This window comes from Aotus nancymaae, unplaced genomic scaffold, assembly GCF_030222135.1.
Source record: "Aotus nancymaae isolate 86718 unplaced genomic scaffold, 86718_ANA_hifiasm-v0.15.2.pri h1tg000029l, whole genome shotgun sequence".
Lineage (NCBI taxonomy): Eukaryota > Metazoa > Chordata > Mammalia > Primates > Aotidae > Aotus > Aotus nancymaae.
Genome location: NW_026988442.1, coordinates 14,312,928 through 14,338,164, shown reverse-complemented (window position 1 = coordinate 14,338,164; position 25,237 = coordinate 14,312,928). Strand labels below are relative to the sequence as shown.

At 49.6% G+C, this 25,237-nt stretch overlaps 1 protein-coding gene across 1 annotated transcript in view; it reads right to left on the bottom strand.

Moving 5' to 3' along the window:
- Positions 1-8,679: 8,679 nt before the first annotated feature.
- Positions 8,680-25,237, bottom strand: part of DYNLRB1 (dynein light chain roadblock-type 1) — a 28,302-nt gene continuing 11,744 nt past the window's right edge. Inside the window, exons 2-4 of the mRNA XM_012455154.3 lie at positions 22,973-23,048; positions 14,914-15,081; positions 8,680-9,083 (exon numbers count right to left, since the gene is read on the bottom strand). Of these exons, the coding sequence (XP_012310577.1) occupies positions 9,040-9,083; positions 14,914-15,081; positions 22,973-23,048 (288 nt within the window). The 3' untranslated portion in view covers positions 8,680-9,039. The remainder of the gene's footprint in view (positions 9,084-14,913; positions 15,082-22,972; positions 23,049-25,237) is intronic.

Genomic DNA, 25,237 nt, shown 5'->3' with positions numbered 1-25,237 from the left:
GGTGGCAGAGGTTGCAGTCAGTGGAGATTACGCCACTGCACTCCAGCCTGGGCAATAGAGTCAGACTCCATTTAAAAAATATAAAACAAGTGGGTTATAAATACAGCTACAAATCTGCCCCTGAGCTGCTATTCTCAGCACACTGCCCATGGCGGGGGTGGGGCTGGGGGGTAGTGGGGGTGGCGCAGTCACAAAGCTGTAACCCTTCCACTCCCTCAATAAAACTATTTTCTTCTACCACCAGCTGGCTCTTGAATTCCTTCCTGAGCGAAGCTGAGAACCTGCCCTGCATCAGCACTGCCCATACCTCGTTTAAAGTGATGAACTCGCTTATAAAATGGGCCTCACATTGGGAGGCCCTAGGTGGGCTGAAGTCTGAGTTAGGGTCATTATCTCCGAGGAAGGATTGGCTGTTTCCGTTTACAGACTCAAAGTGGAGGCACAGCATTGTGGCTCACACCTGTAATCCCAGCACTTTGGAAGGCCAACGTGGTTGGATCACCTGAGGTCAAGAGTTCAAGACCAGCCTGGCCAACATGGCAAAACCCATCTCTACTAAAAATACAAAAATTAGCTGGGTGTGGTGGTGCTTGACTGTAATCCCAGCTACTTGGGAGGCTGAAGTGGGAAAATCGCTTGAACCCTGGAGGCGGAGGTTGCAGTGAGCCGAGATGTACCACTGCACTCCAGCCTTGGTTATAGAGTGAGACTCCGTATCAAAAACAAATAACAACAAAACTGCAATCAAAAAAGCAAAGTGGGGCCGGGCACGGTGGCTCACGCCTGTAATCCCAGCACTTTGGGAGGCCGAGGTGGGCGGATCACTTGAGGTCAGGAGTTCAAGACCAGCCTGGCCAACATGAAACCCTGTCTCTACTAAAAATACAAAAATTAGCTGGGCGTAGTCGTGGGCACCTGTAATGCCAGCTACTCGGGAGGCTGAGGCATGAGAATCACTTGAACCCGGGTGGCGGAGGTTGCAGTGAGCTAAGATTGTGCCACTATACTCCAGCCTGGGAAACAGAGCGAGACTCCATCTCAAAAAAAAAAAAAAAAAAGCAAAGTGAAACACTCCAAAGATAGGGACTGAGACCCACTCAGGGTTCCCCAGGCGTCGAGCTCACACTACCCCACATCACTCCCCACAGATCCTCTGATCTCACTGGGAAAGTGGAGGCCAAGAACAACCCCACTGCCCACGCGGGGCCTCAGACGCGGCCATTCATTTCCTCCAGGCCTTACCCACGTCCCCATCCTCCTCGAGCCAGGGGCATGCTCAGGCCTCTGAAGCTCTAACCCAAACTCCCTGAGTGAGAGGGCCAGGGCCGCCACCCTTCTCCCTCCTCCTGTGACCTCAAGCCCTCGGAGTGGGCTGGTCACCTGGGGAGGGAGGTTGGCTCCCCGCGGCCTTTGCAGCCTCCAGCTGCTCCTCATCTCTCCTTAGCCACTCATGAGGTCCTGGGTTCTGTCCACACCCACCAGTGCCTCCATTATGAGTGACTTACAAATCCCACCTCCAGCTTGGCTTCCAGGTGTCAGGTCCAGGCTCTGTCTCTGGAACAAAGGCTGCCTCCATTCTCAACACATCCAAAGGAAGTCATCTCTTTCCCCAAGCCTGTGCCTCCAGCTCATCACCCCTGCCTTCTCATCCATCACCTGGCCCAGGCCCAGCTGGACTCCCCCTCACCCACCAGTGCAGTCATCAGTCCTCTCGAGCCCATCTGTCACCTCCGACCCCTCTCCACTGTCACTGCTCTGGGAACCCATCCCCCTTGTCTGCCCTAGATGGCACCTCACCAGTGTCCCTCCCCTGCAGAAGCAAGGCTGGGCACACTAATCCCTGCCTTTCCGAACAATCAGTGCCTTCCAAAGTTTCATTCTGGCCAGGTGCGGTGGCTTACACCTGCAATCCCAGCACTTAGGGAGGCCGAGGCAAGAGAATCCTTTGAGCTCAGGAGCTCAAGATTAGCCTAGGCAACTGTGTTAGTCCATTCTCACACTGCTATAAAGAACTGCCAAGACTGGGTAATTTATAAAGAAAAAGTTTAATTGACACAGAATTCCGCATGGCTGGGGAGGCCTCAGGAAACTCATAATCCTGGCGGAAGGTGAAGGGGAAGCAGGCACCTTCTTCGCTAGGCGTCAGGAGAGAAAGAACGGAGGAGGAACTTCCAAACACTTACAAAGCCATCAGCTCTCGTAAGAACTCACTACCAAGAGAATAGCATGGGGGAAACCACCCCCATGATTCAATCACCTCCACCTGGTCTCTCCCTTGACACGTGGGGATTATGGGAATTACAATTCAAGACGAGATTTTGGGTGGGGCAGAGCCAAACCCTATCAGTAACATAGCCAGCCCCATCTCTATTTTAACAACAACAACAACAACAACAAGAGAAGGATTGGGGAGGAAAACTTTTTTTTTTTGAGATGGAGTCTTGCCCCATTGCCAGGCTGGAGTGCAGTGCAGTGATGTGGTCTTGGCTCACTTCAATCTCTGTCTCCCAGGTTCAAGAGATTCTCCTGCCTCACCCTCCAGAGTAGCTGGGACTGCAGGCGCGCACCACCACACCCAGCTATTTTTTGTATTTTTAGTGAGAGTGGGCCAAGATGGTCTTGATCTCTTGACCTTGTGACCTGCCAGCCTCGGCTTCCCAAAGTGCTGGGATTACAGGCGTCAGCCACCTTGCCGTGCCAAGGAAAACATTTTAATTAAAAAAAAAAAAAAAAGTTCCACTGCCACCCTCTATCCAGTCACTTCCCTTCCTCGCCCAGCACAGACTCCACAGCCACCATAATTACATCCAAAAGCCCTAACTCCCTTTCTTCTGCTAACCAGCCTGGCAAAGTCCAGCTGTGGGGTGACTGCTGCACCCCCAGCTGAAAGAGACACTGCAGAAGGGCCACCTGCCAAACTCGGTCAAACTCCCCACCTGCACCCCCCAGGAAGTCTGTGTTCTCCTCTCCCCTCTTCTGTTGCTGCCTTCACTCCGACAGAGACCTTGCCCTGCCCGCTGGCCCTCTCCCTGGCTTCCCTCATGCTGAGTGGAACTGCTGTCCCTGTTCCTAAGGCCAGTCCTCCCACTGTGCCAGGACGCCAGCCTTCCTCACGCCCCATGGACTTGCTCCCTGAGGCCCCTTACTATCTCCCCTCGCCAGAAAAACATATTCTGACAACTCACCCATCCTCAAAGTCCTTTCTCCTCGTGGCTTCTATGGCAGAAGCAGCTGACAGCCAACTTCAGCAGCCGTTGTCCCAGTCCCCCTTCAAGAGAGCCCTGGGTGTCTCAGTGCAGCCATGCACCTGGCTTCCACAGTCAGGAGTGGCAGCTGGCTGAACCTCAGTCAATTAGGCCTAAGTGGAAAGTGCTCTATGGGACTCTTGGGAAATTGCCTTAAAGGGAAAAGGTACATTCTTCGCCATCCCCATTCTTCATCAGTTGCCACCTGGATGACTGGGGCTCCAGAAGTTTTTTTTTTTTTTTGCAAGGCTGTCTCACTCTGTCAACCAGGCTGGAGTGAGTGGCACAGTGCAGTGTTGACCTGCCAGGCTCAAGTGATCTTCCCATCTCAGCCTCCCGAGTAGCTGGGACTATAGGCACTCACCACCACAACCAGCTGTTTTTTGTATTTTTAGTAGAGATGGGGTTTCACCATGTTACCCAGGCTAGTCTCGAACCCCTGGGCTCAAGCGAATCTCCCGCCTTGGCCTCCCAGAGTGCTGGGATTGCAGACATGAGTCACCGCACCCAGCCTCCTTGGCTTTAAATACCAGTAACAGGCTGATAGCTCCATATCCTTTTGTCTAGCAAGGATTGGCAGAATAGGGTATTCAACAGTCTGTTCGACATTCTTACTCTACACATGGGTATCTGACAGGCTCAGATTAAGCAGGCCATTTCCAAATTGCAGGTGCTCTTTCTCCAACACAGGTCCCCAATGAGCCTCCTCTGAGTAAATGGCAGCACCTGGTTGCCAAGCAGGCACCGAGAGTCTCCCTTGATGTCTCATTTCCTTACTTTCCAGCCCTCCCCAGCAAGACCTGGCACTGTCTCTTCAGAATCCCTCCTTCCGGCCCCATGAAATTGCTCTTGCCCAAACCGCCATCAGTTCTCACCTGGCTGCCTGGGTTCCTGACTCCACGCAGCTCCACATTCTGCCTGGAGCCACTGGGATGCAAACGTGTGTACATTTCTAGAGAGAGTTTCATGTTTGCAGGGGGTTCTCTTTGGTTGACTCCGGCAGATTCACCCTGGACTTCTAGATAATGCTCCTCATTCTTTAGTTACTTCATTAGGAAAGGGCTGGAAAGCCCTGGCTTATCATGCTGTAGCATATTGTTAGTTTATTGCAAACTTTTAACATTTAATTTTTACCCAAACACTTGTAGTATTTAAAAATCAAGTATGCCAGACATGGTGGCTCACACCTGTAATCCCAGCACTTTGGGAGGCTGAGGTGGGAGGATTGCTTGAGCCCAGGAATTGGAGCCCAGCCTGGGCAACAGTGAAACACCGTCTCTACTAAAAATATTAAAAAATTACCCAGGTATGGTGGCACATGCCTGTAATCCCAGCTACTCGGGAGGCTGAGGCAGGAGAATGGCTTGAACCCGGGAGGCAGGTGTTGCAGTGAGCCGAGATCCCGTCACTCTACTCCAGCCTGGGTGACAGAGTCAGACTCTGTCTCAAAAAAAAAAAAAAAAAAAAAAAATTATGAAATTCCCTATTTCACCTAGTCTTTTTTTTTTTTTTTTTTTAAACATAGCTGCTTACTTACAGATCACCCAGTCTTTTTTAGGGAAAGCAACTAACAACGTATTTCTTGTGAACTAGAGGGTTGAAGTTGAATATCTTCGTTTCTGCTGAGACCCCCAAGGCATCGTCCCTGGACCAACAGCAGCCTGGATGCAACACCAGGTAGTCCCAAGTGAGCTCACGCTTCTGCTGGGAATATGGTCTATAAAGGATGATGTATAAAGGAGCTGGAAGTTCAAGGATAAATTTTAGAGGCCACTGAGAGGCTATGAATCTTACCACCCACAGAGGAAGGCGGTGGGGTTTCTGTTTCACCTCCAGTCAACAGAAGAGAGTGTGTAGAGGGGACACCCTGAGAGCCAGGAGCCAAAGAGAGACAGCGCTGGCCAGAGGGCGCATCCTCCAAAGCGAGGGAGCCGCCAACAGAAGAGGGCAGGGGCATGCCTGTGAAAGCGCATGAAAACGCACCCCGCAGGCCCGGGAGCCAGAAGCCCGCTCACAGCAGTATCGGTGAATGATGACTTCTGTTCCCCACCTCATGTCCCTCAGCAACTTGGGCAAAAGAGGTGACAGCACCAAGTGGCAAATAAAACCAAGGCCAAACACAAGCTGCTCTCCCCTTGAAGAGAGCGAGGTTCTGTGCAGGCCCACGGTGGAAGGGGTGGCCTCTCTCTCCAAATGGGGCTCAGAGGAGTTGTTCCTGTGGTGGGCAAGGGGCTTCATCTGCCCAGGGCAGGGCTTGCCCCACATTTCACCTAGGGATGGGGTAGAACGCGCCCTAAAGAGTAAAGTTAGACAGTGGGAGACCAAAATCAAGGTGCTTTTGATTGGATTAAGCTTGTTTGCCATAGCAGTAGGACCAGCATTTTGAACACGTTTTGTAATTGTGTTGTCATCTCAACTGAACACATAATTGATCAAGTTCACGCACACTGGGGCGTGCTTACTAATTTGATGGATTTGGTGACTTAGTGATTTCCACCTGCTGTGACGGAATCTGAGACCTCCATTTCTCATTTTTTCTTTTTCTGGAATTTGGTATGGAAAGATGGCTTTTAGGATTCTCAATGAAAAATGTGGCAACATGCAGTGTCTCAGAGCCAAACATACGAAAGGCGAGAAAACCTAGAATCCTTGGAACATTTTTAATTTCTGGAGAAAAGGCAGTACCAGCTCGCAGAGGAGGATCTGAATTCCAGGGAGCTGTGGCCAGGGCTGAGGCGAGGCATGAATGCTGAAGGGAGATGGCAGCTGTGGCACCTCCTGAGAAGCAACCACCTCCCTGAGATGCAGGCCCTGCTCATGGAGCCCAGGCAAGAGCTGTACCTTAGAGGGCAGAAATCGTACCTGGAGGAAATGAGCCCCAGGTGGCCTCTGGGGAGTGGGCTGGGCCGACTGCGAAGCAGCAGCAGCCGCTTTCCTGAAAGGGCTGTGAGGTTACTCAGGGGTCACATTTGTCACTTTAAAGATTTGTGCATTTTACTCTATGTAAATCTTACCTGTCCTTCAAAAACAGAAAACAAACTAGTTACTGATATACATGTGGAAGTGCTTAGGGGCAGGTACTGCCTGCAATATACTTTGAAATGCATAAAAAAAAGATAGATAGATGGAAGAATGGAAAGTTATGTGATACAGAAATATAGCAAAATGGTTAACTGTAGAATTGAGATGGAAGATACACAATTATTTCAATTATCTATAGGTTTGAAGTTTTTCATTAAAAAATTGGCCAGGCAGCGTGGCTCTCGCCTGTAATCCCAGCACTTTGGGAGGCCTAGGCAAGCAGATCACGAGGTCAGGAGTTTGAGACCAGCCTGGCCAATGTGGTGAAACCCCATCTTTACTAAAAATACAAAAATTAGCCGGGCATGGTGGCGCATGCCGGTAGTCCCAGCTACTCAGGAGGCTGAAGCAGGAGAATCCCTTGAACCTGGGAGGCGGAGGTGGTTGCAGTGAGCTGAGGTTGTACCACTACACCCCAGCCTGAACGACAGACTCCGTCTTAAAAAAGAAAAATCTGAATTTTAACCGTTTCCTTTTCTCCTGTAAACCTTCTCTGTGGCCATAAACTTTTCATATTTTTTTTTGAGACAGGTTCTCACTCTGTCACCTAGGTGGAGTGCAGTGGCACACTCATAGCTTGCTGCACCCTCACCCTCAAGCAATCCTCCCATCTCAGGCTCCCAGTGGCTGGGACTGCAGGTGCACACCATCACACCCAGTTCATTTTCGTATTTTTGGTGGAGACGAGGTTTTGCCATGTTGCCCAGGCTGGTCTTGAACTCCTGGGCTCAAGCAACCAATCCACCTTGGCCTCCCAAAGTGCTGGGATTACATTACAGGAAGGAACCACCACACCAGGCCAAATTTTTATGTCTTAAGATGAGTCCAGGGAATTATGCTTGCCTTGCTGCATTACAAACTCCTAATGCACATGGTGGGCTCCTGATGTACAAAATCCTGGTGCTCAAGGGACTGGGAGGCAGAGTATCTTCATTTTCGTAAGAAACTTTCCCCAGGACCTTGATGGAATGCTTTTAGGATGGGGCACTTTAAGGCAAACAACAGGGAGTAGTAGCGGAACTAAGGGATGGTGGAAGGGACAGGCCCCCAGCCCCGTTCCGAACGCTTGCTCTGGAGCCAGAGCACCTCCCGCCAGGGACAGACCCACCCCCCATCCTAGAAACCTGACCTCTCCTCCTCTGACCTCCTTCCGCATCATACTTAGAGAAACTTAAGCAAGACGGAGGAGCCTCAGACCTGGATCCCAGCTTCTGAGAACACAAGGAAGACGCTGCTGGCCACAGCCCACTTTTGTTTGAAGCATGGAACCTAGGAGATAATTGCCACGCAGGGTCCGAAGTCACCCACTCTCAGGGGGCGCTTCCGAGGTCCACAGGGACGGGGTAAACCAGTGTTTCCCAGACAACGTGACTTGAAGATTCGGGGAAAACTGTTTGAAAGGATTATTTTTATATTAAGACAATCACAGAAATATTATAGAATGGAAAATTCCTATTATCTTTCATTAAAGTAGATTTTGAAGAAATTTTGCCAAGCCCTTGTAAACTACACCCCTAAACTCCCAAGACTCCTGTGAGAGCCTTAAGGAAGCTTCACTGGAAAATCTGGCAAGTATCGCTAGATGGAAGAACTCACAGACAGTGGTGCCTTCTGGGGCAGGGAGGACAGTGACGGGGATTTCCAGGCTCATACTACACAGTGTGGTATTTTCCCCGTGTAACAGGAAAAGAAGACAAAAAGAAAAACCTTAATAAAATTAAATATATGTGGTTTCTGAGAGAAAAAACAAGAGTGTGGCTGGGCGAGAGGTGGGTGGGAGCCTGAGTGTAGGTGAATTCTGGGAAGCTCTTGATGAGAGGACCCCTGCACCCCGAGTCTGCAGGGCAGATGTCTGCCCAGGATGGGCTTATTTGGGTGAACAGGTGCCCTTCAGGATTTCTGGGGCAGGCAGTGTGGGAGGAGTGGGGCTATTTGAGTCCAAGACCCATGTCCTGGCTATGAGGGCATAGGCAAGCGTTTCAGACCCCAGGTCCTCATGTCTGAGGTGGCTCTAGTCTACAGAGCTACTGTATATGACACACCAGGTGCATTCCGGGTCCTCAGTAAGCACTGCTCTCTTCCTTTCCCCAGTGCAGCACAGTAGGAAAAAAACCTTTCAACACTGGCAGCAGTGGGAAATGGTAAAAGGGGGACTAGGGCTGAGAGGCCCAGAAACCAGGGCACCAATCACACACCAAGCTACAGTAAGCACGGCCACAGGCACAAGAAGGAGCAGGCCTCTCGGAGGCCGTGAGCATGATCTCCCACCATCGCTGGAGGAGGCAACCAGGCCGCTGACGTGTGATTACACAGGAAGAGAGAGGCCTTTTCAACCTAGTGTTTAAAGTCACAACAGCAGGGTAAGCAAAATGTAAGCATTTTGGTTATTTTTACTTAAAGAAAAACAGCCTTCTCCAAGGGCAACAAAGTGAACTGAAGGTCAGAAGGAAGCTGGGTGCGGGCTTCTCGCAAGTTCTTGCTCCAAAACCTGGAAGTGAGGCGAGAGGGCCCCCCTGGAGCTCTGGGGGAGGACAGCACAGCACAGGGGTTCCTTTGGTTGGGGAGGAAGAGCCACCAGCCCACACATGGTCACTGGATTGGTCTGAGTGGGCTCCAAGGTGACTGTCACATGCCAGTCTGCTAACATGATCGACATTAACATTTTTGGGGGGGCATTAAATTAAGGAATGAGACAGGGAGTCAGAAGAGTGGCCTATTCGGTTGGATTCTGAATCACAATCAGGAAATAGTCTTTATCTGCAAAAGAGAAAAGTAAAAAAAAAAAAAAAATCACTAAATGTAAAATGAGAGAACAGACAAGAAAGCAAATAAGCCATTAAATCACTAACCATAAAATGAGGAAGGGGAGAAAGCAATAAGAAGCATGAACGCTCAGTATCTCCAAGTGCTGGGAAAACACAAGATAAACGTGCATGTTTCCTGCGGGAGCTCCTGCAAGAGGGGCTCCCCTATGCCGGGCAGCAGGCACTCTGCAGTGCATCCTCTCTTCTAATCCTCCCCACAACAGTGACAGCAGGTGGGCAGGATTCTCACCTGTTTTCCAGGTGGGGGGAACTCTGGTTCAAAGAGCTCCATTAATTGCCTAAGGCCATGGTTCTCAAAGGAGGGGGCATCCCAACCACCTGGAGGGTTCCACTCCCAGAACTGTCATTTAGTGGGGCTGGGGCACAGCCCAAGAGTTTGCATCTCTAACAAGTTCCCAGGTGATGCCGATGTTGTAGGCTGTGGGAGGACCACTGGCTTAAGGTTACCCAGCTAGGTACTGTCAAAGATGGAATTCCAACCATAACCTCACTGGACTCGGGTAATGTCATTTTCTTTCTTTTCTCTTTTTCTCCCCCCATGACAGGGTCTTGCTCTGTCGTCGCCCAGGCTGAGTGCAGTGGTGTGATCACGGCTCACTGCAGCCTTGACCTCCTGGGCTCAGGTGATCCTCCTGCTTCAGCCTCCTGAGTAGCTGGGACTACAGGCACACGCCACGAAACCCAGGTAATTTTTTAAAAAGTTTTTTGTAGAAGGCTAGGCACTGTGGCTCATGCAGCACTGAGGGAGGGCAAGGCAGGCAGATCACTTGAGGTCAGGAATTCAAGACCAGCCTGGCCAATATGGTGAAACCCTGTCTCTACTAAAAATATAAAAATTAGCCAGGTGTGGTGGCAGGTGCCTGTAATCCCAGTTACTTGGGAGGCTGAGGCAAGAGGCCTGCTTGAACCTTGGTGGCAGAGGTTGCAGATCGCATCACTGCACTCCAGCCTAGGTGACGAAGTAAGACTCCATCTCAAAAAAAAAAAAGTTTATTGTACAGATGGGGTCTCACTATGTTGCCCAAGCTGGTCTCGAACTCCTGGGCTCCAGTGAGCCTCCTGTCCCAGCCTCTTGGGATTACAGGTGTGAGCCACTACACTCAGCCAGTTAAAGTCAATTTTTGTCACAAACTCAATCTGTTGGCTTTCCAGAACCTTCTGAACAAGAAAATGTCAAAAGGGGACAAAGCCGCCTGGATTCCAGCCCCAGGGATCTGGCCCAGAAAAGAGGAATGTCCATCATGAAATCAAAGCAAGTGCAAATCCTCGGAGGTGAGCCTGAGTGCCTCTCATTTTACTGAAAAGGAAACTGGAGAAGTGGGGTGTTTCTATTTTGCCCACTTAATCAAACTACAAACACTGATCAAGGCTTCTTTTGTGTCCTGGTCTGGGCCACCCACTTCTCATACAGCACCCAGTGAATCCTCGAGTCACTCTCAGAACATGGAGGGCTCAGAAAGTCAAAGGGCTTGCTCAAGCCAAGGAAAATCCATGGGTGGAGTATGGACAGGGACCTGGGTTTGACTCCATACTCTGAACTGTCCTGGTCTGCTGCCCCCTGCTGAGCATGAGAGAAATGGCAGGACCTTGGCCAAGCCGCTTAGTGGCTGTTCAGAGTCAAGCCTAAAGCTTTGTTCTTCTCAGGAAGATGGGCTGTTGCAACTGGGAAGAAACAGAAACTAAATGACTAAGAGTTTCATGCTAACCACTCTGCATAAATAAAAATCACTAATAAAAACAGAAATAACTAATAAGCCACTGATAAAAATAGGCACAATCAGTGCTATCAGTGTCTTTTATTCCATATTATCAAGCCCTAAATCCAGTAATACCACTTGAAGTGTTTTGTGAGAGGCAGAGTGTTAAAGGTTGTGTAGGCTGAGTTAGTTACTCAGCTTTAATATTAGTGAAGTTGGCCAAGCAAGGCGGCTCACGCCTGTAATCCTAGCACTTTAAGAGGCCGAGGTGGGCAGATCACGAGGTCAGGAGTTTGAGACCAGCCTGGCCAGCATGATGAAACACTGTCTCTACTAAAGATACAAAAAATTAGCCAGGTGTGGTGGCGTGCGCCTGTAATCCCAGCTACTCCGCAGGCTGAGGCAGTATAATTGCTTGAACCCGGGAGGCGGAGGTTGTGTTGAGTCAAGATTGCGCCATTGCACTCCAGCCTGGACAAGAGTGAAACTCCATCTCAAAAAAAAAAAAAAAAAAAAAGCTGGGTGTGGCAGCATATGCCTGTGGTCCCAGCTACAAGGGAGGCTGAGGGAGAAGAATCGCTTGAGCCTTTGCAGTTGATGCTGAAGTGAGCCATGATTGTGCCACTGCACTCCAGCCTGGGCAACAGAGACTCTGTCTCAAAAAAAAAAAAAAGAGTCTGTTCACCTGGGCAGTTCTGGTCCCGGGTGGGGTGAATTTGGCACACATGTAGAAAGCCAGTCTGTCTGGAACACTGCTGCTGTCTGCAGCCTGGGAAGCAGCTCCTCAGCCAGATGGAGTCAGGTCAGGTGGTTGGGAAGGCGTGGATATCTTCCTCCTGGGCCAGGCTGCTCCAGGCTGCCCATGATGTGTAGGGTGCTGAACAGTCTCATATAGGCACCTCCAGCAGTAGCCAGGCTTGCTCTACACCCGTGGTCAGCCCTGGGTCCTGTGCTCTGCAGCCATCCTGAGGCAATTCAGCCCCAGTGCCTCCTAGGCTCTGCATGGTAGCTCCTGACCACAGGAGTTCTGGCACCAAAACCCAATTATTTTTTCTTGGCCACATAAAAGTGGGTATGTCAGAGTGTGAAATTACTGGCTTTCATCCTAAAATTATGCCCCACAGACATCCCTGACCTCATTCCACTGCTGACCCTAACTCTGACCCCCAACAGTGGGGTGTCAGCAATGGAGGGAGGTTTACAGAGTCATTCATTTATTTAATCAATGGGTTAGCTGCTTACTATGCACTTACAAGTCCCTGCCCTCATGAAACTTACTGTCAAGTGGAGGAGACGGACTTAAAAAGGCAGATAAGCATTTGATGACCAGGAAGGACTGAGTGGCAGCAGTGAAGCTGATCCGAAGAAGCATGCTCTGTGTGTAAGGCAAGCTCAGCGTGCCACCGTCCTCCAGCATAGCGCTGCGTGTGTGCGGCAGGGAGATAGTGGGACCTGAGCTGTGCCACGGCCAGAGACAGGCCACTCATCCTCCTCCACTGACAAGGCTGTGGGACCTCGGGGCCTCTGGACCCCAAGGAGAAACCCCTATTTGGGAGCTGTCCATCCTGGACTCAAGCACCAACCACACTCATGGGCTCTGAATGCCTGTGGGTCCTCAGGGCCAAACTGGAGATGCCACTGCTGCCAACTTGAGACCTGAATGGCCACAAGCTTTCGGACGATGCTGTCTTTCTGGAGGAGACATTCTCAGGAGGTTTATGCCAAAGGACACTGTCCATGGAGAATCTGTCTGCTTTGGAGACCACGTAATGTGCCCCCTTCCCACACATCCTGAACTCCCAGTGGGCCACTGGGGAGCACAAGGTCTGCTGTGCACAGGGTGAGTAGAAGATCACTCCTGGGCTTTTTTTTTTTTTTGAGACGGAGTCTTGCTCTGTTGCCCAGGCTGGAGTGCAGTGGTGCAATCTTGGCTCACTACAACTTCTGTCTCCGAGGTTCAAGCAATTATCCTGCCTCAGCCTCCCAAGTAGCTGGGATTACAGGCACGTGCCACCACGCCTGGTTAATTTTTGTATTTTTAGTAGAGACAGGGTTTCACCATGTTGGTCAGGCTGGTCTTGAACTGATCTCATAATCAGATCACCTCAGCCTTCTAAAGTGTTGGGATTACAGGCATGAGCCACCACGCCTGGCCTCCCAGACTGACTTTTAGTAGAGGGAAACTTTGTCCTCTGCAGCCACACAACATGACATCCTGGGAAGGATTTCAGTTCAAATCTGATTCCAAGGCTGTTTTCCCGAACCCAGGTTAACACACTCAACCAGGCAGGGTGGCTCAGGAGATCGGTGCAGCACAGTCCCCTACTTCCTACTCGACATTTTACAGATGTGGATTTGGGAGTGTTCCGCAACTTGCCCAAGGTCATGCCTGTGAGAGGCAAGGCTGGGAAAAGATTCTGGGCCTCTTACAGTCTTTTCTCCCTGATGGATCAGGTATCACACAACGGACAGCATGATTTTGGAGTAAACGACTCTGGAGTTACCCTTATTGGGGTAGTTGCCCTTCTCTGTGATTGACTTGCTCTGTCCCCACCCCTCTAGGGAGTGTCCCAGGGAGACTGTGGGCTGCTGTGACTGGCTCTATAGTTCTTTCTTTCCCATCCTTTAAGGCCTAGGGACAGACCTACACTGGTCTGCTGTGGGGAGTGGCTGACCCCCATCAAATGACTTCAGAACTCTGTGGCCAGCCTCCTCGCCATCTGTGTTCCCACACCCAGGGCACTCTGTGTCCCTAGATCTCCCATTGCCTTCCTTCATCTGGGCCCTCATCATAATCCTATCACCTCCTGCCCTAAAAACCTTTACTTGCAAGATCAAGTCCATGCAACTGGATTAGGTGTTTGTGACCCCCTCTAAATGGACCAAAGTCTCACCTCTCACCCCTCCCCACTCACGTCCTGATGCCCTAGATAAGCAGCACTGCAGCGGAAGTGTACCGTCACAGGCATGTGTGACGCACGCACACTCAACCATGTGGCTCAGCTAAAAAAAAGCAAGAGTGAGGCCGGGCGCGGTGGCTCATGCCTGTAATCCCAGCACTTTGGGAGGCCGAGGCGGGCAGATCACGAGGTCAAGAGATTGAGACCATCCTGGCCAACATGGTGAAGCCCTGTCTCTACTAAAAATACAAAAATTAGCTGGGTGTGGTGGCGTGCGCCTGTAGTCCCAGCTACTCGGAAGGCTGAGGCAGGAGAATTGCTTGAACCTGGGAGGCAGAGGTTGCAGTGAGCCGAGATCGCGCCACTGCACTCCAGTCTAGCGCCTGGCGACAAAGTAAGACTCCTGTCTCAAAAAAAAAAACAAAAAAAAAACAAGAGTGAGAAAAATGTAACAATGCAAAGATGGTCCTGAAGGCTCTGTCTGCCACCGCAGTCCATGAGTGAGAGCAAGGGGCTCCTGTGTTCCCACCCTTGTGGGCCCCTCCCAGAATGAACATCTCCTTACAGTGACAATGATCCCAAGGCCAAAACACAGGCACTGGTTGCACCACACAGCCCCCGAATGCAAGGCCAAGCAATTCATGTGAAAGAAACACAGCATCTGCTCTGGTGCAGGAGGAAAAGCTGGCTGCAAGGGCCTAAGACAGGCCTGGCCTTAACATGTGGGCAGAACATGTTTTCAAGGATAAAATGATACAGTACTTTTACTTTACATTTTGGAGCAGAATCACTGAATATTCTTCCAAATGTGGCTTTCTGCCCTCCACTTTGCTCACACTGCTTCTTGTGCCCTTAAGATTCAGCTCCAATGTCCCCTCTTCTGGGAAGCCTTTGCAGACAAGACAGCCCAACAGGCCTGGTCACACCCTCTTCTATGTCCCAAATGCCTTTGAATTTCCCCCTATCAAGGCAGAGAGACACGCATGATGCTCACGTGTCTATCTCCCCCAGGAGTCTGGCTAGGCAGTGAGGCAACAACCCAGTTCCTTCAACTCCTTGGGCCCTGCTTGGATCCTCTGGAGACACCACTGTGCCCGGCCTCCTGATGAGCCAGAGAATGTGCCGTGAGGTCTGTTCCTACATGGGGAGGCAGAAAACCCCTTACCTGGTGCAACCATAATCTCATTTTTCTTGGAGCGAATTCGAAGGAAGGTGAGATCGTTCTGGGGGTCGATTTCACGCACGGTGCTCCGTGCCTTCAGGATGAAGCTGTGCATGAGGCTGGCATACTGGGTGGTGGTGGGGTTGTCCATGGTGCTCTTGATGGGAATGCCTGAGGGGAGAGCAGACGGAGACTGAGAGGATGTAGAGCCCCTTCTACCGAGCTCCCACCCACACCTCTAACTGGAGACAACTGGAATAGCAGTTCCTGGTCAATGCCGCCATCCGCAGAGGGCTTGCTATGTGACAGGCATGGTGCTGTGCACCCAAAGCATGCCAGGGCCATGCCCTAGAACTACTCCGTGGGTGGCAACACCATCTCATTTGCCAAGAGGCTCTGAGTGGTGAGGCGAACTGTTGGTAGTCACAGAGTGGGGCCAGGATTCACACACAGGCCTGCTGGCTCACTCCTGGGTTCCTTTCCCAGGGCTGACTGGTTCCCAGTAGTAAAAGGAGAGACTAGCTCCGATTCAAGCAGAGACACAGATTTAAAAACTAGTAAGTGTTTGTAAAAAAACTAATAAGGTTTTTAATAAAAAAACTAATAAGTTTTTTTGTTTTTTTTTTTTTAAAGGGAGACTCTCTTCATAATGCTTAGAACCCAAACCAGGAAGTGCTTTTACAAATTTCTTTTTCTTTCTTTCTTTTTTTTTTTGAGACAGAGTCTTGCTTTGTGGCCCAGGCTGGAGTGCAGTGGCATGATCTCAGCTCACTGCAACCTCAGCCTCCCAGATTCAAGCGATTCTCTTGCCTCAGCCTCCCGAGTAGCGGCGATTACAGGCGCCTGCCACCACGCTTGGCTAATTTTTGTATTTTTAGTAGAGACAGGTTTCACCATGTTTGCCAGTCTGGTCTCAATCACCTGACCTCAGGTGATTCACCCACCTCGGCCTCCCGAAGTTCTGGGATTATAGGCATGAGCTACCGCGCCTGGCTTTATAAATTTCTAAATACCAAAAAGTAGAAGAGAAAAAGTCAACTTGTGTTGGGATATAACCATCACCATTCCCACCCAAGGGAGGCTTGGGGTCCAGCTGTAAACACACTGTCCACATGACTGTGTGCCCAAGTTAAAGCATGTTTCTATGTGTGTATGACAAACACAGAAACATGAAACGTATGTTGACCCTTTGTAAATAGCACTGTTACCTCTTTCAAAGAGCCCAGAGTGGGCAGTCCACAGAGCTCCCCAGCCCCTGTTGTTGGCTACTTAGGGGGTGGGTTTGTTACCAGTATAATTATCTGGGCAGTGAACATCACTGTGTACCAAGCCTTTTGTTTGGAGGACTGTTTCCTTGAGATGAACCATTAAATGGACCTTACTCACTGGATGGTGCCTACTGTCACAGAGGTAAGGAATGTGGCTCAATTGGGCCAGCAGGTAACTTGTGAGTTGGCTGTGACATATGAGCAGAAGGCTCCATCCATGAGCCCAGGTGCCAGCTGACAGGCACTTGAGGAATGTGGCACAAGTGGCTCCTCATATGTAAGTGGCCAGCTTTGGGGCCCAGGACCCTGCTTATCTGGCCCACAGCTGCTTAGCCTAGGTATCGGCCAAAGGCAGTTATCAGGCTGACCAGCTGGGTGGGAAAGAAACTGGCCGATCTCCTAGGGCACGAGGAATGCGAGGGTGGGCAGAAGAGGACATGGTGGCAAAAGAAGCAGGTGAGTTAGAGAGACTTTTTGAGCCAAGTGGAGTCAGGAGAACAGGCTGTCGTCATCACTTGTCTGCAAGAGACAAGATGACCAGGTCACCATGGCTGCTGCTGGCTCCTGGATGGCCACAATGTGCATGGTAGGACCCTGTGAGGCCTTCTCTACAGGTGAAGCTTCCTGAGGATGGCAGTAATGATTGCGTCCATTATAATCTACCCATGATGGGGCAGCAATGGGGTAGGAACCACCACGACCCCTTCTGCCCACCATCGCATTCCTGGGGCCCTAAGAAAACAAGATTGGGCCAGTTTCCTGCCACCCAGCAGGTCAGTCTCATGACTGCCTTTAGCCGATTCCTAGGCTGGGTAGCTATGGCCGGATTAACAGGGCCCCAAATTGACCTTACACTCAGCTTTGCCCCTTCACAGCTATGCAGGCTTGGACAAGTGATAAAACCTCCTGAGCTTCCACTGCCTTATCTGTAAAATAGTATCTGTGCTTCAGATATTATTCAGCTGGGAGGGCTGAATATTGCTTAATTCATCTGAGAATGTTTAGCAAGAGTACACTTAATAAAAGTTAATGAACACCACTCACACAATAAATCCCATTTCCATTAATTGAGGGGATGTGACTGTTGCTTAAACCTGGAAGGGCCTTGCTGAAACACAGCCCACCCACCAAAGGCCAGGACCAGAGCCCAGGTGGAGCTCTGGGTTGGCTGTTCTTGCTACCTGGCCGGGAATCCTCCTCTTAGCTTACCTTTGGACCCTAATGGTAAGAGGCCTACAGTCTCAAGACGTGGCATGGTTTGGGTGATCAGACCCCTTGACCTTCTCTTTTTATACACCACAAAGCCACCTTCTCATAGATCCCTCTGCCTGGAACTTTGTTTCCTTCCCCTATTCACTCATGACTCCCACTTTGGTCCCCGAGGTCTCCATCTTCGGGTGACACCTTCCATCCCTACTGGTGGCACCATCCCAGCACCACATAGCATTCCTGTCAGCAGTTCCCAGGTGACACTGCACCATTACAAAGTGATCATGGCCGGGAGTGGTGGCTCATACCTGTAATCCAAGCACTTTGGAGGCCAAGGCAGGCGGATCACCTGAGGTCAGGAGTTCATGACCAGCCTGACCAACATGGTGAAACCCCATCCTTAAAAAAAAAAATAAAGAAAATTAAAAAAAAAAACACAACAAAAAAACCCCAAAGTGATCATTATTCCATCCCCCACCACAACGTAAGCTCCCCAAGGGCTTGACCAACTCTGATTTGCTCACTAGTGCCCCCAGAGAGAGAGTATTAAGCTTTGACTGCAATTGGTGAGTGGTCAAAGTGTCTACTTTCAGTAGATTGTACAGATACTGGCATGAGTCTAATCACATCCATACAGGCGGGAGCTGTGTGAAACAGACAAGAAACTAAACATCTACTGGTTCACTCCAAAAACAAAAGAAAACATGGAAGTACAGGGAAAGGGACCAAAATGGGGAAGAAATTCAAACAAGGACAAAGACTAATTCCAGATTCATTGGCTGCCAGAGCTGGAGGAGACCTCAGAGATGGCCTAGTTACTAGGCCACCTGCTCCCAGCCTCTGCCTCAACAAATGAACACTGTGTAGCTTGCAGAAGTAGATGGTCACCAGGGAGGCACAGTTTCTAACCTGGGGCTCCAATCTGTTGGGATTTGCCCCCAGGCCCTTCCACTACACCCAGTTCCTTCAAGCAATAAAAAACCTCGAAAAAATTCAACAGATACTTTAGTCAAACACCAACTCTGTGCCAACACCATCCTAAGTACTGCAGACAGGAATGAACACAAGAGACCATTTTGCCTTCATGGGGCTTACACACTTAAGCCTTTTATTTTGCTGTGTGGGTAGCAGCAGAGGATGGCAGGGGTGTGGAGAAGTACAAATGGAACGAAATTTCCCTCTCGTTTTCAGTAAAGCTGCTTAAACTCACACTTTTATTATGAAACACCATTTGAATCTAGCCAAGGCAGAGATGTCAAAAGGCAGTGGCAGGTGGCTGGAAAGTATCAGGACTCAGGTATATTACGGGTTTCAGGGGCAGGAGCAACCACTCTGGGCTGGGGTGATCGGGGAGGGGGTCCTGAAGGAAGAGGCAGCTGAGCAGGGCAGGAGGTGGTGGTGGTGGTAGGAAAACCCTAGGTAAGATCACAGGGATCCCAAATACATTTATCCCCAAATAATCATCCTTAATGGAAGCTTCCAGAGGGCTTAAAGGCCCCATGGATCAGTGGGAAGTATGACCAACCCAGATCCTGGGTTCTGACCACGCCCATCCACAGCTGGGTGACCTTGGCCAGTTTCCCACACCTCTCTCAGCTTTGGGTTTCTCATCTGAAAAATGGGCAAACCCTTGCCTTGCAGGGTCACTGTGTGAGATGTAAACCAGACACTGATGTGGGTGCCCTGAGAATGGGACGCAAGTTACAGACACACAGACACACAGACACACAGACACACACACACACACACACACACACACACACACACTTACTGAGACATTCATAGGCATTCCGTGCCAGGTACTATTCTAAAAACTTCCCCTAGAGGAAGGCAGAATTATCCATATTTTACAAATGAGAAACCTGAATAGAGAGAGTGGCTTATGCCCGAACCACATAGCTGCTAAGTAAGTAGGGCCCGGACTCAAAGCCAGGTGGGCTCATTCTGCATTCCATGTTTTTAGGTATGGTGCGATCAGCCCCATGAGTATACAAAAAAGCAGCATTCACTAGTATCTAAAAGGTAAGCAGCTGGGGCTAGATCTCCCCAGTGAAAAGGCTTGGCTTTAGGGGCAGTTTTAAGGCAAGAATGAGAACCTCTCCTTTGCGAGTCTGGGTAGAAGCCTAGGGGTCACAGCTGGGGCTGCCAGCCCCTGGGGTTGTTTCCTTGGAGTCAAAATGTCCAATCCCAGAAGTTTCTCTCTTAGTGACAAAAGTCTTTCAGGTCTTGAAGCAAGAGGTACCCAAAAGAGATTCCCTGGACCATCACTGCACTCCAGGCAGTTGGGGGCTGAAGAGGGGAAAGGAGTTGCCTCAGGCCACCCAGCTGATCAGAAGCAGCCTGAGCAGGGGGACTGCTCCTGCCTCCACAGTGTCCCGAGGGCTCCCGGTCTCCTGTGAATGAAATGACCATATAGTTTAATCAGAACTAGGCAGGGCTGGGGAGCATGCTCTGTCTAGCTCTGTGTTTGCCAGGGCTCTGCTGACTTGGAAATCAACATTGTGTTGTTGTTTTTTTTTTGAGACAAGGTCTTGCTCTTGTTGCCCAGGCTGGAGTGCAGTAGTGCGATCTTGGCTAACTGCAACCTCTGCCTTCCCCGGTTCAAGCGATTTTCCTGCCTCAGCCTCCCGAGTGGCTGGGATTACAGGCGCTTGCTACCATGTCCAACTAACTTTTGTATTTTTAGTAGAGACGAGGTTTCACCGTGTTGGCCAGGCTGGTCTCAAACTCCGACCTCAGGTGATCTGCCACCTAAGCCTCCCAAAGTGCTGGGATTACAGGTGTGAGTCACCGCATCCAGCTGGAAATCAGTGTTCTATCCAAAGACACAGCACCTCTACTTTGTTGCCCTTGATGGCCTTCATTCTGCTTGATTTAAGTAGGAATTGCTGAGAACTCTGCTTCTCCAAAACAAGGCCTAGACTGACATCACGCATAAGAGGCTCTCTAAGAGCACTGAAAAAATTAGAGCCCACTGAATACACTGGGCTAGAGAACTGGCGGGGGTGGGGGTGTCCAGCAACTGGGCATGGCCTGACCTCTTGGGATGTCCATGTGTGTCCGTAAAGGTGGCCACAATAATGTCTACCCTGTGAGGCAGCCAAGAAACACGTAATCAAACCATGCCCAGCAGAGAGCCAGGCACGTGACAGATACAGGTACTGCTGTATCACCTCTACCCACAGGGCCGCTTGTCAATCCTGGCCTGTGGGAGCAGGCCCAAAGTGCTGGGAGCAGGTGTGAGCCACCACACTCAGCCATTATAATAATTATTAATCTACTGATTATGGCATCTAACATGCTTGCAAAAATTTTGGGTTTTTTCCTTTGGGATTATTTCCTTTGAACACAGTCCTCGGGAATTTCCAAATCAAAGGAGCTGATGGCAACATTCACTGTGGTTGGTTCACTTAATGTTCACTGACCTGACTCTGCAGTCTGTGGTGAGTGACACAGGAACAGAGGTGAGTCAGGCATGGCCCTTGTCTTCCTTCACTGGCCACGCTGCTGTTATCAGCAACAGTGTCTCAGTGGACTCTCTCCTCCCAGCCTCACATAAATTGGTTTATGTTATTTTTGTAAACTCTAGTAGGGTAGTTTTTTTTTTTTTTTTTTTTTTTTTTTTTAAGTAGTAGGGTAGTTTTTAAATTGGCCACCCCTTCCCGAATTAAAACCAATGTAGAATCACAAGCTGATGGTTCAGTGTGCTCTGACTGAAATAGAGGACAGGAACCCCAGCCTCTATCTCTACTCCCAGGGAGAGCACAAGACCCCTAGGTTTACGGAACACAGCCCTGGAAACATGATCAGAGGCAGTCTCTCCAAGGGAAAGCCTTCGGAAGGTGACAGAACTGCTGTGAATCTTTGGCCTGTAGCTCTCTGATTAGAATCTATCCCCTAAAGCAGAATTTTCTAAACTTGTCTGATCATAAGAATCTCCTGGGACGCTTGGTAAACACACAGATTCCCTGGGTCTTGCTTTGGCCCTAATAAATTAAGACTTTTTGGTGCAGAAGCCTGGAAAGTTATGTTTAACAGGAGCCCCAGGTGATTTCAAAGCATGAATACATTTGGGAAACACTGTGGCCTAGTGGCATGAAGCATGTGGATGCCCCTAACCCAACAGGGAAACCCAATCAGGTAAAACAGGGTTTGTATGAACAAACCCTCACAGCTCAAAATGGATGGTGACTAGCTGCTTTATGCTGTTCGTTCTCAGTTATTATTCAACTTATAAGGTAGATGTAAGTTTTATCCCCATTTATAGGCTTAAGCAACTTGGGCAAGGTCACAAAGCTAGTCAGGAGAAGAGGCAAGACTCACTCACAACTGCTGGATTCCAGAGTCCCTGTCCTTACTGCTGCCTGGAGCGTGACGGCCTGGGGGCCGCTCTGGTTCCTCACAGCATGGTGTGGGAGAAAGCGCACAAGCGCACTCAGACAGGCTTGGATTTAAATCTCGACTCTGTGATGGCAGGCAGATCAATTAAATTTCTAGACTGTTTTCTTCACTGCAAAATGCAGACAACAGGGCTGCTTAAAGGAATATAAGAGAGTATGTGGAGCACCAGCCAGAAGCCTGGCACAGAGTGGGTGTGGACCCTTCCTGTCCAGTGCAGTCTGGGAAAATTAGTATCTGTACCCTTCTACCTATATAAATTCTCACCCAGAAAGGGTTGTGGCGGGGCAGCTGCAGGTACAGAGAAGTTAACTAGAGAATTATCCAGCCAGTGAAGCAGAATCAACACAAATGGGTATGTAATACCCACTTAATGGATTCACTAAAAAGTAGAAACAACAAAACTGGGCTAATGAACATTGCAGTGGCACTTTAAAAATCTGCTTATATAAACCATGAAGCAATATTTTAAAAAGCTCATGTGTAAATGTATGCCAAAGGATAGCAACTATGATTATGGTCCTCAGGAACTGTGCTGGACGAGGCTGAGTAAGCACAAAAGACTGGAGTGTGATCTGCCAGGGTGGTGGGACTGAGTGGACTTTCCCTTTGTGAGGACACTGGAGGTGGCTGGTTCAAGTGCAGTAGTGTTTACAACTAATTGCTCACAACCAGTTACTGATTTCTTTGTCCCTTCTCCACTCCCACTGCTTCACCTGACTAGCCTTAAAGAAAAGAAAAAGAACACTGAAGGTATTAAAAATTAAAAAGGCTTATTAGATCCGGTTCAGCTGGGCACGGTGGCTCATGCCTGTAATCCCAGCACTTTGGGAGACTGAGGTGGGCGGATCACGAGGTCAGGAGTTCGAGAACAGCCTGACCAACATGGCGAAACCCCGTCTCTACTAAAAATACAAAAGTAGCCGGGTGTGGTGGTACATGCCTGTAATCCCAGTTACTCGGGAGGCTGAGGCAGGACAATCACTTGAATGCAGGAGGCAGAGGTTGCAGTGAGCTGAGATCGTGCCATTGTACTCCAGCCTGGGCAACAAGAGCGAAACTCCGCCTCAAAAAAAAAAAAAAGATTCGGTTCATGAAGGGCTTAGTAAACAGCAAGGGCTATGCTGTTATGGTTGCTTCTGGGCCTGCCTGGGTGTGAGTCACGGCAGGAGGAAGGGAGGGCGTACCTTCTGTGTTCACCACGATGATTCCCTGCACTCCCTTCTGGCTCTGAAGTCGCTTCAGTGTCTCCTCCACCTCTGCCTACCAGAAAAACAGACCAAGGTTAGGAGGGGCCAAGAGGCAGGATTAACTTCCTCATCCCCCAGGCAGATGAATCACACATTTGTCTTCCAACAACAAACAAGTAATACAGGCACCTGGCACCCCCTCAAAGCTCCTCAGGCTGATGTGACGTGCTCCTCCGGCCACCACCAGTGCCCAGAGCATCCGCTCACACCCCCACTCACACTCCCACGTGGGACAAGGCTGCTCCTGGCGCTCTGCCCATCAGGCAGTATTATCCCACCCTCCTCAGCTGTTGGGGAGCAGAATATAAACACCATTCCCATGTATATACACGTCCATGACTCACATAACATATTTGGCATAGCTGGGGGACGGGACTCCGATGATTTAAGAAAACCCAGAGAGTGGTGTCTAATAGGACAACAAAACTTTGTCATTTGTGGTGTGGCCCAAACAGCACATAAGGATAGACTCAGTGACTTCAGCAGGCATCTGAGATAGTATGATACACAGCAGTTATAAGAAGTATGCCTCGGGGCCGGGCTCACGCCTATAATTCCAGCACTTTGGGAGGCCGAGGCGGGTGGATCACGAGGTCAATAGATCGAGACCATCCTTGTCAACAAGGTGAAACCCCGTCTCTACTAAAAATATAAAAATTAGCTGGGCATGGTGGTGCGTGCCTGTAATCCCAGCTACTTGGGAGGCTGAGACAGGAGAATTGCTTGAACCCAGGAGGCGGAGGTTGCGGTGAGCCGAGATCAAGCCATTGCACTCCAGTCTGGGTAACAACAGCGAAACTCTGCCTCAAAAAAAAAAAAAAAAAAAAGAAGTATGCCTCGGAAAGGGGCTCATTGATCTTGATTACCCAGAAAATGCTCAGGTGGGCTACTCCTGTACACAGCATCTGTAGCAGAGGGGCAGTTGGAGTTTGGGTCCTCATTCTGCCATGCCAGGCTTGTCCCTCCCACCTGTCTTACCTTTCCCTCCACTCTCTAGCTCTGTGACACATCTCCCTGTCTCCACATCTTTTTACCCCACAAGGCCTCTTTTCTGCTGAAATCCAACAAACTTAGATGTCTTAGACCATCTAAGACATCATCCTCCACAAAGCCCTGACTGATCCCCCAATCAATGGGGTCTGCCTACCTGTGACTCCCCAGTCCCTGGCTGTGCCTCTCTGGGACATGCATTAGGTACTATGCGTATTTCTTAGAGACTCTACAAAGGTCTGCAGAGTTGGAGCGTGATAAACAGCTGCTTCACTGAAGTAGGCCTAACTCTTCCTGTGGATGGAAACTGGGCCTGAGGTACACCTGATCTCAGGCGGCCCCTCCAGACTGGTCTAGAATCCGGTCAGAAGACCCTCAAAGGCTGAGAGTTGTTAGAAACAGAAGCTTCATTCACCAAAAGAAAACAGTTTGTCACCCCAGGGACTAACGAGTTGGGAGGGGGAATCCTCGACACTGGGTGGAGACTGCACAATGAATTCTTGTTTTTCTGGAAGGCACAAGGCTGACAATCCAGTCACTGCCACCCACTCCCCTGTGACGGAAGAATACTCTCGAATGCAGGAGGGAAGGTAAACAAGTTCCTCCTATAAAGTGCCAAATAGCCTGATGCCTCTAAGATCTGGAGCCTGGGTACGATGACAGGGCTCTGTGGACATGAGAGTGCAATGTAGTGGGGCGCATGTGTATGAGATCCAATGTCAGTCAACACACACACTGAGCTCCTACTGTGTGGCAGGGGCTATTCTGAAGGGGAGGAGTGGTGCACAACAGTGGTCACTGCTGTACAGTACTCAGTCTGCCCTGGTCACCCTCCTGGAAATTCATCATGTACCAAAGTACAGTGACATTTGCAATAGTATAACGCAGAAAGAACTAAAAATGCCCAACAATTAGGGAAAAGGCCAAGTAAGTTATGGAATATCCACTAATAGGAATGTAATACACATATTACCAATGGTGATTAGACCATATTATGTACCACCACAAAAGCTGTGTATTATAATGTTAAGTGAAAACAGCAAAATGCAAAATAAAGTGCTTTGGTGACTGCAATCACAAGAAAACAAAAGGCTAGAGGAGATTATAAAAAAAAAGAGCCATATAAGAGCAAGGAATTATAGATAAGGTTTCATTTTTTTTTCAAAACAATCCTTTTCATTCTACTGTATTGTTTCTATTTAAAAACATTTT